The 16,369-nt window shown below is 43.0% G+C and overlaps 1 protein-coding gene across 2 annotated transcripts in view; it reads left to right on the top strand.

Moving 5' to 3' along the window:
- Positions 1–16,369, top strand: part of immp2l (inner mitochondrial membrane peptidase subunit 2) — a 152,718-nt gene that overhangs the window by 24,553 nt on the left and 111,796 nt on the right. For both annotated transcript variants that reach the window (XM_040133112.1, XM_040133113.1), the window contains exon 3: positions 2,708–2,811. In XM_040133112.1, coding sequence (XP_039989046.1) covers positions 2,708–2,811 — 104 coding nt within the window. The remainder of the gene's footprint in view (positions 1–2,707; positions 2,812–16,369) is intronic.

Raw genomic sequence — 16,369 nt, 5'->3', positions numbered from 1 at the left:
ACAAACATTTTGATAAGTATCCCTTAAATTTGGGTTTTAAAGAATTGAGACCACGATAAAAACTGAGCAGGACCAACATACCTATGGCATTCTGTTCGGCATTTTCTTCTTAATTATTTTTTGTGATAACCTGTTGGCTGATAATATCTAATACTGGCCACGATGGTGTTAACATGCTGTTAGCTTTTATTGATGACCATTTTACAAAATGCGTCATAAGTCTAAACAAACGAACAAAAAATAAAAGATTTACGTCATATCGTCAAACCAGCAGCTAGTTTAACTTCATGTCAGTTCACCATGGAAATGAAAAAAAATTTGTCAAAGTTACACTGAAGTTGTGCGTAAAGGTGCGAGCAACGACCATTAAAGTACTTTGTTTGATCCAGCAAACATATCTGCTCTGTAAATCACTTTTTTCTTCTCCTATGAGGAAAAAAAAATCAGAAACCAAAAACGTTAAGATAGCGCCCCCTAGTTTTGCATTTAATTCCGCAGAAATACGAGTAAATTTCATTTCAGTTGGACTTCAAGAAAAGACGGCAAAGACTCGGCCATCTTTTCTTGAGAGTACAGATTTACACATGGCTCTTTTTTTTTTTTCTTTTTCTCAGCTGACCCTTGGGGGGGCTCCGTAGAGTACTGAATGGCTGCTGACTCCGAAATCAAAAATGCTTAAGAGTCCTTGAATGCACTAATAGGCCCTACTCGCAGCTGCATTACCACACAATGATATAAAAACATTGATTCAAAAAGAAATGGACTGATTACTTATTACAAGCGAGTTTCCAGGCTCTGCCTGTCGATTTTCATACTATATTGAAATGAGCCTCAACCAAGGATTGCCTGGAAGGAAGGAAATTAATCTAAAACTTGATTATATGCTCTGTAAAATCGTATAATAATATGAAAACCGGTCCTGTTTGTTCCTTTTTAAAGGCCAAGATTGACAAGTTTTTGACATTACAGGGGCGTTAATCGACAAACATATAAGTTAGTTTCACCATAACAAAGTATATGGTTAGGCGTTGTTATGTCACCATGTTAATTCATACTGGGATGTTGAGCCTAACTCTAAAACCCTGTCTGTTTTGGGAGAAATTGTACCTAAAGGTGCTATATGGAGCATTTGACCATCCATAAATCAGCGGCACGTAAATTTTGGGACACTGCTGTAATAACCATAAGGGACCTCGTTAAGGCGGTGTGATAATTCACCGTTGTCAGGTTGGAGAGAAGCTGAGCAAAAGAACAGGAAAAAAACCAACAATGAGTGATGCACAGAGGCTGAGAGGAACTGATAAGCTGGAGAAATGTTCTCCCCCAAACTCTTTTTTGATTATTCTGTTCTTCAAATGGGTGGCATAAGAGTTAAAACCAAAAATGTTAAATACCATAGACAATCTGTGCTATCTAACATTTGTTTGTAGAAACAGATGTTTGTATCCTTTCTACAAACATAAGCCTTTAGTCAGCAGAGCTCTCAATAAATCTACCTTCATTGGCTAAAAGGGCGAAACTTTCAGTTGTAGCTCCAATATGTGCATTTTAGTAACAGTAATGATGTGTGGAATTATGTTTTTCAGTAAGTTTGACTTATTCTGTAAATGTAGTTTAGTTAAAAGCTGGAAAAATGAAGCTAAATGCCCCGTGAAGCCCGATGACACTAGTTTCCTAAATCAAGGTGCAGAGGGCACCAACATGCAGAGCCAAGTGCAGGAAAAAAATCAGAGGATTCAAAACGGGGACCGTGAATGTCTGTACAGGTGACGGGGGCCTCCCATCAACCTTTGCTGAGCTGCCTCAGCCTGGACTAAGGAGTTGGACGAACAGATGGACGGAGAGGCTGGCGCTGGCGTCTCCAGAGCTGCTTGTGTGGCTGAAAAGTATCTGACCGTCACGCTTGAAGCATCAGACCGCTAGCTGGGTAGCTTTAGGCATCCCACCACCGAAACCACAGAGAGCCCGGGTGAAACCAGAACTCTCGGGTTCTGTCGCAGAAGTAACGAAGCTTCATTCAGAATCCCACTGACAATAATAATAACATAAATAACTAAAAAAATCCAGCCTTTGAACTGAGCCTTTCTCAATTGTAGGTTGTGTGGCTGGCTTCATGTGTCTAGATAACACGGTAGTCCCTAGACCTAGTTTGCTAACTGACTATGTAGTAGCCCACATAGCTTGGCTAATTTTTTACTGGCTAACATGTTTGCAAGGGATAAAAAAAACCAACCAGTTAGCTGAGTAGCCGCTAAAATGTGGACAAAAGAACGAGGCAAAGCCTGCCCTTTATTTTCCATCACTGCCCGAGCGTCTGGCTGAGAGCTGCTCCTACATGTTAGATGTTCGCCTGAAAAGCTACCGTGGCTTTTTTATTTAGTGGTAGCTCTTACAAGACGGTCGGTCTCTGTGTGTGTTTCCAGATGAACAGGTGTAATGAAACCGGTGTGTGTGTGTGTGTGTGGGTGGGTGTTGTCGACCTTTTGACCAAACTATATTTAGATTGTTTAGTTCTGGTCTATCACACCTTGACTAACCGCCGCTCACCAGCTCATGCGCGTTTGTCCTCTCATCTGTTGTTCATATTTACATAGTGCGTGTGAGAGCGGGATGTCTGCCAGGTGTGTGTGCATATGAACGTGTACATTGTGTTCAGATTTATACGAACTGAATTTCTGTTTCTGTGTGTCTTTGCTTGTATGTACAGCCGTTCCTGAACCCGGAGGGGGGGTCGGAGTGCGACGTCGTCCTCCTGAACCGTTGGAGCGTGAGGAACTACCAGGTCCAACGAGGCGACATCGTCTCCGTCATGTGAGTAACATACGGTTTCATTAGAAAACACTCAACGTATTCATGAAGCTGCCGGTTGCAGGTAAGTCATTTGATGGTTTTAAAAAGGACTTCCACGCCTCAGGTGTGTCCTTCACTCAGTGGAACGGTCTACTGTACGATAACTGGCCAAATTTAAATGACCTGGACAATGGTCCAGATGTTTCCAGCAGCTGTACAAGGGTTTTACTGTAGAAACTATTTTCACTGATCTAAAACACTGGAACTCTACAACCACCTGAATTCCACATCACAAAACACAGAGCAGCTTACACTTGTATAGCAGTGCAGGAATACTTTCAAAACTTAACATTCGCTCTTGGACGCCTAAGTGTCTTTACAAATCTTACAAGGGAACAAGAAAACAGCAACATGACAACGAGGTGAGAGAGAGAAACCGACAGTCATGTAATTATAGTCTCCATTTCGTCCATCTTGTAATGACTGAATCCTTTCTCAGTTTAAGTGGAAGAGTTATTCTTTCGTTCTCGTCAATCTCTTGATAATTTCAAGCCAGTCATCAACTGTGGTTGGATTTAACATGTGTCATTCAACTTCTTGTTATGTGGCATTATTCGTAGTTAAACCAGACGTCGTTCCTCTCTGAGGCCAAGGTGCAAACGAATAGTGAGACATGAAGACAACATGCCACAGACAAGCAGGAGGCTCTCTGAAATGACACTGTCAAGAAGTGAAACTGCAACAAAACTTCCAACAAAATATTCACCAAATATCAGATGATAAAGTGAAGTAAGAACTATCAGCCGAGAACAGTCTGATCAGAAATGGCAGCAGTATTTTAAAAAGTTTAGGAGCAATAATGTCAAATGTATTGAGGACATTTTTTATGTTGCTTTGCTCTTTTTAAATTGGAACTGCTTTTGAAATCTTATTTTCTGGGAACAATAGGACCAGTCTTTATCTGGCCTTTCATGGCTACAGAGAGACGAGTAATTCATATAAATGATACCTTTTTTTTGTTTTGTTTTGTTTTGGTCAGGCTGTCAAAGCCGGGCTTTTGGTGTAGCAGTGATATTTCACTACTTTAAACTTGATGACACCGTGTGGCTGAGCCCAAGCTCATAGCAGACACACTTTTTTGAGGGGATGTAAGTACCTGCTATGCTTTTTTTTTTTTGCTATTGTTCCGATATTGTAGCTTTTTGAAGGCATCTTACTTTTGTAAATCAGATTTTTTTGGATGCTAATGACAAGCGGCACTGTGGCAAATGCAAACAGGGCTGACAGCAACAAGCTAATTGATTTGTTAGAGCTTTCGGCCAACCAGAGGCTTGTGAAATATTTAGGCACAGGTCATTTGAAGCTAGGTTTGAATTCTGTCAACAGAGACAACTGAGCCGCGGGGCTCATGACGAATCCACGTGTAATTAATCTCAGTGGGGTTCAACCACGTCAGTGTGTTTACCAGCTGAATGATTTCTCTGTTTGATCGTACGTTTGAATGTAAAGTCGACACTGGCGGCTGCGTTGCAAGTAGCTGGTGTCCCAAGAAACTCGCCTCCTTGTTCACTTGCACCTTCTTTACTTGTGCTATAACTAAGTCGACCGTAATCCAAACGCTGTTGCAGAGAGTGATGGTTCACCACGGGCAGTTTCTGAGTAAAACGAGAGAGAAAGACACTTCTGACTTGTGACGGAGGCTGAGACCTACTGTTAGTAGCAACAAAAGAAACGGTAATAAACGAATGAACATGTGACACGGCGTGTTCGTCTGTTATCAATTATCAATCATTTCTGTTGTACTGTTTATTACTAAGGTGAATGTGGCTGTATCACACATTAGTAAGGTCATAAATACATGAAGAAATGTTTGGAAAACTAACATTTTGGTGGAGAGGAAACCATGTGTCAATAAAAATGATTTATTTTTATTTTTATTTTGTGACACAGGTAATAAAACACAAAAAACATAATGCATTAAAGGATTGAAAAGGAGGGTGCTGGTGAAATTAAGCAAAAAACACAATTGGGCTTATCAAGACATTCCACCAAAATGTCCCTTATTTCCAGTGGAGAGACCTGCTGCGTGAGCCACTGTGTCGAGCACAACGCCGGTTTTCCACCAGGTGTTTGCAGCTTAGGTCCAACTAAATTCAGAGTTAACCCCAAATATTCTGACCTCCACAGTGTTGTTTTTATGTGCTGCTCCACATTTTGTGTTTTACCTCACACAAACTGTTTTCTCTTGTGCGTTTCATCTGAAACCGCTGTTGCGCATCCAGAAGTCTCAGTATGTTGCGAGAAGCATGCCCCCGCCTCCGGGCTAAAGCACAGGCGTGTTCTGGGACTGAAACTGTTGGGTTGTTGTTTTGATTGTTTTGTCATCACAAACGCACTCGTACCGCTCCGGCTGTCGTACAGCATAGGTGCGATTTCCTTTTCCATCACTTTCCTGTTCAGCGCTGCAGCAGGGGCCTTTGTAAGTGAGCCAACACCGCAAACCTTATGTCACCAACAGGCTTCCAGTGCGGCTGAACCGAAGCCAGCTGTGGACCAAACTTAACAGAAAAATAATGCGGTGCAGGCAGGTACAGTGCAACCAAACGTCACGGACGGCTCGTTAGACACACTTTGCCTGAGTTTTTCCATCCGAGCGCAGCCCCGGAGGCTCTCAGACGTCCGTCCTCAGTCCCCGACATCTGCTATTCCATTAATGATTCGTTTCTGTGAAAGTCACAATGCTTCAACCTGTTCAGACTCGGAGAAGCCGCAGCTCTGCCAGCTGCTCCGAGACCAGCCAAAGTGAGATTTCACACAAGGAAATTGGCAGATATGACTGTCGTTCTGAGCTGTTTGATAGCGTGAGGACGATGCTGTCGGTTTTTTCCGTTTGAGGTGTTCGCTGTGCAGCCTGAGGAGTACACAGACTGACGACAGGAGGACAAACCTACTTCCATAATTACCCCTCGATGGGAGACTCTCTGTGTTTGGGAAAGGCTGTTTTGTTTTTGTGGGAAAAGAGATGTTTCTGAAAGTCTATTCCTGGCATCGCAGAGAGCCGGAGAGAACGGTAATTTAACCTATTCTGAGGCCGAGAGCTGCTCACATTTAGCTCTCGTGTTGTCACTGAATTAAGGAGGAGCCCCACTTCTTGTGGAGGTCTTGAGAGTAATGATCCAGCGGTGCAGCATCACACAGATGGACAGGCACTAAGTATATAGAGCTAAAAAAGGGAAATGGAGACACTGGTTTCTGTGGAGTTCATCTGAGCTCAGAGCCACTTTGACATTTAGATTCAACCTGCCACCTTCATGGCATTATCAGCTTTGTGCACCTCAACCCCCTCCCTCTGCCTTTTTGTCTGATTGTCTTCCCATCTTAATGCCACCTCTTTACCTGCCAGCCCTTTGAAGGAGGGGATTTTTCCTCAAAGCAACAGATAGTGGAGTCGTCCACATGAGAAACAGATCTGTATCGACTCGCCTCATCGCCGGGGATTTTGTTAAAATCCCTCACAAAGCTGTATCTATCATTCGCCAACAATATTGTCTCGGATTTAAATTTCAAATGCGATATGGCAACACTGCAGGGGAGACTGACTCCTGCTTATAATTGGCACTGATATTAAAGAAAAATTGTTTAAGGGAATATGCCAGTCCACAGAGTAATATCTTATATACAGAACCCCTTTCATTTTCGGTGCGAGCTGGCTAAGGAAAATGATCGTGTCCCTGTATTTCTGAGCGGGCGTACATAGAGCTGAGCACTGCCATGGGTGTTTATCATGCTCTCAGCGCAGACCATTACAAACCTGATTGATTTTATGTTCGGCTGTGAACAGAATCATTTGCCTCTGAGCGGCCTCAGAGCTGATTTCTGCAAAACATCATTTTCTCCAGGTTGGGGAGGAAATGTTTAATGCGGGTTATAAATCGGCGTGACTAGAGATGAATGGAGTTCCTGCTGATGGCTCGCATGGTTTTTGTTTACATTCAAGGGTTTGATGACAGCCATCGTGGACCAGCAGGGGAAAGGGGTGTTGATTGGAGCGTTGGTGAAGTTTCACGGTCTATGAATATTCATTGAAAACTCTGCAGCCGTGGAAACCTTCAAAGGAGCCGAGCTTCTTTCCTCTGCGGCGTCGAGCTCGGTGACAGCAGACAAACATCTGTAGCTCCGAGCAGCTGTCTTAGCGCCTTTTCTCCGCTCACTGAGCACAGAGTCAGAACCAGTCCAAGACACTAACCCTGCCAGGGTTACACGTTTGGCTCGCCCTGGGGAAACACAGAGGGAATCTGGGTGGGGTCCCGGATTGAAACCTCTACCTGGTGACATAAACTCTGTAAATGGCAGAATCCACTCAATGCAGATGTGCAGACTAACATCGGGTCAACAGAAAACGGCTGTGTGACACTTGAGTGACTTTTGTGTCCAGTCTCCCTTGAGCGTTACAGTTGATGCTACTTAGTAACATCCAATCTCTACACAACAACCGGTTTTATGTGGCGCAGTGCAACTTTAGCAATTTAATTTAGTGGTGTGTAAACCTCCACTTGGTAAAGAGTTACGTTAGAACCAGGCTAAGTCTGAACTTGGTTGAACGGTTGCTGAAACCGGCTCCAGGGCAGGGATATACCAATGCTCTGATTAACACTCTCAGTAGCCTGTGAACCAGGTGGTTTTCCTGCACTCCCCCCTGTAGAGGGGTATATTAAAGAGGCAGATCCCAGCTTTTTTTAAGAGCAGAAGCTTCCCTTCCTAGCAAAGAATTCGCCATATTTAACACAAGCAGCTTTAGTATTATGATAACGCATAACTTTACCTAATTTTAAACGCTGCAGCTAAATTATGTTTATATTCAGTGTTTCTCATGAAAACACGGTGTCTGTGTCCTTGAGAGCTAGCGAAGGCAAAGCCATTGTTTTTGAATATTTTGAAACCTCCGTTGTTTGCAACATGCCCCTAACACATTTCAGTTGTCAGTTAATTAGATCCACCTAACTATAACTAATGCAGTCTAATACAGCAGACCTGTAATAAATCCTCCCTCCAAGATAGTTTTAATGTTGGGGAAATGCGACCTGCTGTGCAGATTTGTCGCGGTTCACGCAGCAGAGCTCAGATTCTGTCTTCGGCTCCTCGAGGGAGGCGTGTGGTAGATTTTAAACCTCGGTGTAATTTAGCTCCCTGGCTATTGTTCTAACTAGAGAAAGTATAAGCTTGACTGCTACGATAACTGGTCTCTCTCCCACCTCTGTAATCTACAGCAGAGACTATTTTTTTTAAAGTTCAGAACTAAATCAGAAGCTAAAAATCTCCATAAATGTGCATCCCTGACAGCATTCAGACTTCTGCAGCCCTGCGAGAATGTTTTCATCCCTGCGACACTTCATTTTAACAACGAGTGTCATTTCAGCTCATTACAAAGACTGCGTTTCTTCTTGTTATTTTTTTACCTACATGCCTCCTTCACTCAAGTCTCCAGAGGTTAAAGCAGACACTGCATGTTTAGTTTTTTGTTTTTTGTTTTCTAAAGTTGATTTTTCACAAATGCTAAAACACACTGGGGAGAAGCCAAAAAAAAAAAAAAAGAGAGACGAAATGAAGTACAAACTGTTCAGGTGAGGAAACATAAAAAGCCTGTGGGGCTTCTGAAAGCACGTCAACTCGAACAAGATGACAAACAGATGCAAATGATGAGAAGGGGGAACACAGGAAAAACAGCAATGCAGAAATAATGAGGGGAAGTGAAAGGTGTAAAATAAATAATCCTGTGTTTGAGGCGTCAAGGTGGAGACAGTGCACGTTGAGTAATGGACTTATAATTTGGATTCATAGCTGATGTGTCTGAAATACGTAACAAATTACATTTTTGATTCATTTTGTTTAAGAAGGTTGATTAGAAGGTTTGTCTAAAGGTTTTGAGTAAATACATTTTGAGGTGACTCTTAATGTAACCCCTGTTCTCTGCCTGCGTCGTTGAGGTGTCGACACAGAAATGAGGCTACCGTCAGACTAAAAACCTTCACCACGTATGGGAGTACAAATGAGAGTCTGTTACGCTCGGCTCAGGCTACATGATTTTACCAGATGATCTCAGCAAGCGTGGGCAGCTTCTACAGAACGTTCAGCGACGTCGACCGGTAGGAGCACAGAGCGCTCTTCACTACACGCCTGTAAATGGGACGAATCAAAAGAGCAGTGATGAAGTTCGTGCTCTTGGGCGAAACTGAAGGTGGCCCCTCTGTACGTCACACAAGTCGTGAAGGACAGCGAGCTCTGACTTACTGGAGTCAGACTTGTAGTCTGACACGTCTCTCAGCCAAGTCCGACGCTACGATCACCTAATCTGACGCAGTAGACATCTCGAAAGGCAAAAATATCGCGGAGTCTGAACCCGTCATTATATAGCAAGGAGGGCTGATTACCGAAGATTACCGTGTCTTGACAGGTGGTCGTGTGGTGTCTGGCTCAGTATTTCTTGCCTTTCCTGTGGGTCTTGTGTGTCACTAAAGTAGATGAGTCCTTAAGAGAGGCAGTGGCAGGCGAATGGCCGCCCACGGGCCAAATCTGGCCCCTCAACAACAATATGTGGCCCCCTGACAAAAGTTTTCTTTTTTCGTAGTTTAAAATCAAAACTTTAACCCGGTTTTTCATGTATCTGCTGTAGACAACAGCGAAATTCATTTAACATGAATGTTGGGCTTCCGTACAAATGCTCGCCATACTTTTCAGGCTCGTGTAAATCCCAGTAAAATCGAGCTCCTACCATCTAATAATCATCAGTCCTGCACATTAAGAGAGGCTGGCAGACTGCAACAAGTTTAATAAATTTAATAAAACAGATAAATACAACAGGACTTTCATTCAATGGTAAATGTGTGTGGATACGCCATACATTTCATCTCAAGCCTCAGTGTAACAGAGAGAAACACCTTATCTGATGAATCGAAATTCATTGTTGCGTACTGTTAAAAGCAGATTTTAACATGCTTCAAGGCCAAAAAAAAAAAAAAAGTCACGCAAATAATATTAGGGAAATTACATTTGAAGAGGCGATAAAATGGAGAACACTTTCAGAAGGTAATTGATTTTTAGCAAGAAATAATGTCATGCGTTCATACGTTTGTACCCTTGAATGATGTGAGTAGAACCAAATACACTGGACTCTGCTTTCCACCATCCGTCATACCCAACGAGCTCACCACACCTTCATACAGTATGTTCGCACCGCTTCCTCCATTTTGTCATATTTTCTCACATGGTTTAATCTGCTGTCATGCGTCAGACGGCAGCCGCCTCCTTCGACGTGTTTCATAAGGAGACGGTGACAAGGAAATGAGCGGAACGAGCCGTGGCGTCTCAGGGCTCAGCAGCTAGTTTTATATATTTATATGTGGTCAGATTCCTGTTCAGCAGAGCAGGAAATTAAGTACTCACGTCTTCTTACAGTTAAGATTTATGGCCTCGCCGATCGCTAATTAGCTAGCAAATAATCAGGTGTAATACGTAAAGCAGAGAGTGGAGGGACCTTATCACTGTTGTTTAGCAGCTGAACACTGAGATTTAATGGATTCCTCTCTGAAAGGGCCTGTTTTCGAAGTGTGTGTGTGTGCGTGTGTGTGTGAGTCGTATTGAGGACATTCTCCTTTTTTGTCCAGTCCCCCCTTCTTCAAAAGGACTTTTTGAAAGTTAAGACTTGGCTTTGAGGCTAACGTTGGAAATATGTTGGGGTCAGGGGCATTATGTCCACAAGTGGCCCTCACAATTGTTGAAAGACAAACGTATGTGCGTGTGTGTGCGCGCGCACATTTGACTGTCTGTCACGTGACTAAAACGCGGAAGACATGGTGGGCATCGAGAGGACATGATGGTGGACACGAGGACATAATTTTGTGCCTTTTAGAGGAAGCGTTTTCTGACCTGGTGCCCCAGTCAGCAGCTACAAAAAGTGTTACACATGTTGGATAGGTTTAGACACAAAAACCACGGGGTTAGAAACGTCATGGTTTGGCTAAAAAATTACTACTCTGTGTAGGTTAGGGGACCTTCGTCATCATGAATTACAATAATAACCACTTGGTTAAGGTAAGTGAATGATTGTGGGCATGTTTAGAAGAAACCGATGTTGACTGAACTGTTGGTAGAAAACGGGAAACAAACAGTGATCTGCCAGGTTACAGTCCGGTGTTTTGTTGACCCATCCCTCTCTGACGCCGACACCGGACTTCCTCCAGGCTGCCAGAGGGTTCGGTCTCTGGAGGTAAACAAACGGTGTTTGGGGGCTTTAACGCTGAAACGGCTGATTCTGTCGTTTTTCCTCAGAGGACTGTCCCCTTTTTCACTTTCTTTTTCACTTTCACTTAACTGCTGTGAGTGTTTCAACGGTAACCCGTTTATAATTTATTAGCAATATACAAACATTCAATAAATGGTTTTCAACAGACTATAATGTAGCTGTACTCAGCTCTTTCAATATTTATTAATGTACAGTATCTGTCAGCAATTACAATTTTCCTATGAAGATGTGTTTTATGTATAGACTACGATACTGTTGTTCATGATCTGTCTGTGCAGCAGCCTCCACTATTCTGTGTCCACAGAAGGAGTTATAGTTGTTAACAAATAATTGATAAGCGCTTAGAGCCACTTACAAATACATCACAGTGTGTTTTAAGCAATAAGAAAACATTTTGAACATTTTGGGAAATACACTTATTTGCCTTCTTGCAGAGAGTTAGATGAGAAGATAGATACCAGTCTTGTGTTTGTATGCTAAATAAGGAGCTAGAGCTGGGAGAAGATTAGCGTAGCTTAGCATAAAGGCTGGAAGCAGGGGGAAGCAGCTACCATGGCTCTGCCCAAGGTTCAAAAACTCCCCTGCAGTGATATCAGTCTTCTCATCGCAGTCTCTGCACGAAAGCTAATAAAGATATTTCCCAAAATGTCAAACTATTCCTTTAAATTCTTGAAAAATCGAGAAACATATGTCTGCAAGTATTTATAGTTTAACCAACACTTGACCTGACAGTTACTCATTTGAACGTTTACACTTCATCTGACGCTTCAACTCCTTTCAGCACCTCAATAATCAACATTTTAAGACATTTAAGCTGCTTCAAATGTTTCCTCTGCAAGTTTTCAGCAGGTGCTGGTGTTCAAGTTTTCTGCTAAACATTTAGCCAGTCATGTTTTTTTTTTTAAATTAATTTATTCTTTTGTTAAATAATTCTTTTTTTTATAGTCAGTCATAAATATCAAAGTAATTGAACGGATGGAGGGTCTATAATCAAAAAGACGACATTTCAGCCTTTGAAAGGTCAGAACTGCCGCAACGCTGGTCTAGTTTGAAATGAGGCGAAAAAAGCCTTGAGCAAGAAAAGAGAAAATGTAAGAAATGGAATTGTCAACATGTTAAATACACAGTTTGAAATGGGATTATGCGGGAAAAAAAAGAATGGATCAGAGGATTATTATTGAGTGCACAATCACACCAGATGGATTTACCGAGACAAGTCAGAGATCAAATGGAGAGTGTTTATCATCAGAAAATATAAGAAAAAAACTGAAAATATATTGCAGTATGTAACAATGATGCGGTAATAAAAAGCAGAGCATGGAGATACATAAATGTGCCCTAAATACACATGATGAGCAACTGTAAGTCATATTTACATTAATAAGTTAGAGTCCATTATTTCTCTCAGTACAAACTATAATTATAGCACAGTTGGTAGAGAATAGCTGGGGGTCCCTAATCTATAAGACTACACGTGGAATCCATGTGGGGGTCTGAAACTAATTTCCATTAAATTGGTATTAAAGCCTCACTAATTAAATAGGCCCAGAGTGGCTTCGGTCTTAAAGAGGAAAAAACACTCCTCAGGCCTCCAGCAGCTCGTCCGGTCCAGGCATCACTGTGAGGGAGACGTACAGGTGCGTTTACTGGTGCTTGCTTGACACCTCTGAAAACTGTTTTGTAGTGCAAAGTATAGTGCGGTTAAAAAAAACAAATTATTTTCACATTCGGCCTCGAGTCTGGACGTAACCAAAACCACAAGCAGCAGAAGCACTAATAGCTGCTGGACGCTGGCTCCAAGAATCTCTCTCAGAAATAAAATAGGCTGGTTTTTTTTTTGTTTTGATTTTTTCTTCTTCCACAGTAAATGGATGGATTCAGTCTTCTATTCTCATAACTCCTCATTCTGTTCATAGAAGCAGGGGGCTGTAAAAAAAAAAAAAAAGAAGAAGAAGAAAAAAAAGAAGTTGAAGCTAATATGAGGCTTCAGCCGTCTGAGTTACACAAATCTGGTGGGATCTGTGTCCGAGTAGTCGGATGTCGGCTTATGGCCGTGCGGTGCTGTTCTCTAGCAACAACCCTGCGACCACAACCATGTATCCCTCACTGCCGCTCAGCAAAGAAAAACTGCCCGTGGAAACGCAAAATAGGAGTTTCGCCCTGAAAAGACCGTGACATGACCATGAAGATACCCACTTGATTTCACGGGATCAAACTGAACTTTAGATCAACACTTTGGTCCAGTCCGAAATATCTGTCGGAGGGACTGTCGTGAAGTTTGTACAAGCGTTCGTGGTCCCCAGAGGATGAAACCCGCCGACTTTGATCATCCTCTGACATTTTTGGATATTTAGTGAAATATCTTGACAACTAATGGACTGTCATGTGATTTTTGGCTCAGATATTCACTGTCCCCAGAGGATGAATTTTAAGACTGTTGTCACCCTTTGACTTTTCCTGTAGCGCCACCAGCAGGTCAAAGTGTTAACTTTCTATTCTATGGAATATCTCAACATCTGCTTGACGGATTGGCACAACATTTTCACAAAGACATTCACGATTCCCACAAGAGGAATCCTGACGACTTTGTTGAGCTACTGAATCTGAATGTGGTGTGTTGTCTAACCACGTTCATGTAGCAAATTTAGAACATGCTACATTTTGCCATTGCACACTACACATTCACAATATTGCAGTAATTAGAGAGATAAAATAGACTGTTTGTTTGATAAAGGAGACAAACTCATTTGTCTCTTCTATTTTCTCTGCCTCTCCCCCTCTCCGCTGTGATGCTTGCGGGGTAGCAGGATGCGTCGCCGTTGTCCAACCACGGTGGGTGTTGTTCCTCTTTCGGGGATTCGCCTCCTTCCTCTCCCTCGTACCCACATCAAAGCCAACAGCCTGCCGCTCACACGCATCTCCTCCCCGAGCCAGCCGGGAATTACCTCCACGCATAATATTTCCACGTCCGTCCGTTTAGCGGCAGCGCATCCCTGCCTCCCAACGCCGTTAGTCAGTTGACATATTGAGGGCACCATGAAGGCTGTACATTAATGCCGAAGGCAGCAGGTGGGAAAAGAACCTATCAGGGTGCAGTTTTATATTTTATGACAAAAATGCACACAGCCCTCTCTCATCCCTTTTCTTTTAACTTTCATTCTCATGAAGGTGCTTGGTTTGCTGAATGTGGCTTTGTTTGAGTTTGTGCATTATTCTGAAAGAACTACACAGAGGGGGTGGACACAATAACAAGAACGGATATACAGTCAGCCCGACAATAAATACTGCCTTTTTGAGGTTTATAATGTTCTGGTTTTGTTAGGGTGTCAAAAAGGATTAAACTTTTTCATCAATCTGGAGAGAGTATTGATGTATTGGTGCGGTTACATTGCATTGCATTATACAGTATAGTAAGATGCTGCTGGTAGTTAATCCACACACTGTGTGTATGAATAAAATCTAAGTTATGATATTTTTTAACAAAACTGCCGCAAAGCTTTAATTGAAGGTTGTTATACTATGAGTTATTCAGGTTAAATTTAACAGTTATCATTAAATAAAAAAAACTGTGTTGCACACAGTGTATGTCATTTCCAGATGGTTTTTAATACGTGTTGTGTTTTGACACAGCCAGGCTAAAAGAGAGAGAAGCAGTGACAGCATCAGTTATTTGTGACCTGGGGAAAAAAGTGACACGACCTGCCGGTAAGTTTTCTTTTACCTGGCAGGAACCTTTCTGTGGTTACTATGCAACAATCTGGACCCGGTTGCACCAAATTTAACCAGCAGATCTGCTGTGTGTAACGGTGTCTCGACGCTGTGTACCACCACTTCTGTCGGAGACTCCAGATGGAACAGGTACCTGCTGCCTTCAGACGGCTGTAGGGAGTCAGCAGGGTAAAGGAAAGGCCTTCGGTATAGACTGCCTAACAGCCGTCGCGGATTACAGCGCTAGTAAGAACCCCCCATCTTTATTCTGTCTGGCTAGCATTGATGCTGTAATCGGAATAAAACTTTTTTGTCTCTGGCTGAAAAACATAAAATAAAAGTGGAAAGATGAGCAGATCGTTTTACGGAGTTTTATATGATTTCAATGAATAAAGTGACCGAAATACTATGGAACAAACGTGCCCGGAGCAGTTGACCTGCTCTGAACCGGTGGACGTCGGACCATGCAAATTGCACTAATTCTTGGATTGGCGTCACCACACCCTCCTCCGGCCTCTCCTCCCACTGTTGCCGCAGGAAGACGCCAGTTCACCAGTGCGCTGCTGTGCGCCGGTGCGGAAATAGAGCCCAGGAGGAGATTTTAATATGGGAGACTTGGTGTCCTACTGACAGTCAATAATGGTTCCCGTCAACATGATCTTGCCTCAACCTTAATCAAGTAGTTTTAGTTGGCAAAGCCTAACCGAGCCGTGGCCAAAGAGGTGGCATGTCAGAGTATCGTGGTTATAGTTTATGGTACAGATCACAGTGGCTGAGATGATGAGAAATCAAGGCAACTGCACACAGATGATCAGAAACCCAGATACTGTTGGAAATAATCTACACAGGGTTATGAATAACCAGGTTTCTGGCGTCCCTTGTGAACGCCGTGTCCCGAATGCGATCAAAACCAGGATAAGACTCAGAACCACGATACTAGGGTGCATACGAATACCTCACTGTCATCCTGCTGACAGGGAAGTCAGATCAGAAATGCTCATGTTGTTGTGGTGGATAGCAACAAATGACGTTTTTCGTTTAGTTTCGTTGGACTTGTTAGTCCCAGCGAAAAGCTTTGATGCAGGACATTTTCAGGCCCGTTTGTCAGCTGCTCTGATCGACACGTGATGAACATGGTCTCTCCTATGTTGAATAACGCAGGTTGACGGTGTGTCTTCGGGATAAAAGGTGTAACTCTGTCCTTCAGTAACTCCTGCTGGTGAGGTGTCCTTGAGCCCCATCCTGCAGTAGAAAAACCGTTGCTTCTCAGCAATCTCTCCCAGTGTGAAGGGAAAACATTAAGCTAGACAGCATCAGTACATCTGAATGTGTAAACGGGTTTAAGTGCGACGTGTGGAGCTGAGCTGGAAGTCACAGCTGCTCCACTTCCTTTAACCCCACGCTGGAAATGAGCTTTGATCCAGGCTAATTCTTCTGCTGCCGGGAGGCTTTCCTGTGGACCCGGCGCTCCCAGCAGGCTTTGTGTCACCACTGTTTTAACACGGTTATGTTAATCAGCCATGTGGTGGTGCAGCCTTAAAACCGGGGCTGGGATTTAAATAGAGCGCCAAC

This window comes from Xiphias gladius, chromosome 8 (genome assembly GCF_016859285.1).
Source record: "Xiphias gladius isolate SHS-SW01 ecotype Sanya breed wild chromosome 8, ASM1685928v1, whole genome shotgun sequence".
NCBI classification, from domain to species: domain Eukaryota; kingdom Metazoa; phylum Chordata; class Actinopteri; order Istiophoriformes; family Xiphiidae; genus Xiphias; species Xiphias gladius.
The sequence above is the reverse complement of the archived record's forward strand: the minus strand, read 5'-3'. Positions and strand labels throughout refer to the sequence as shown.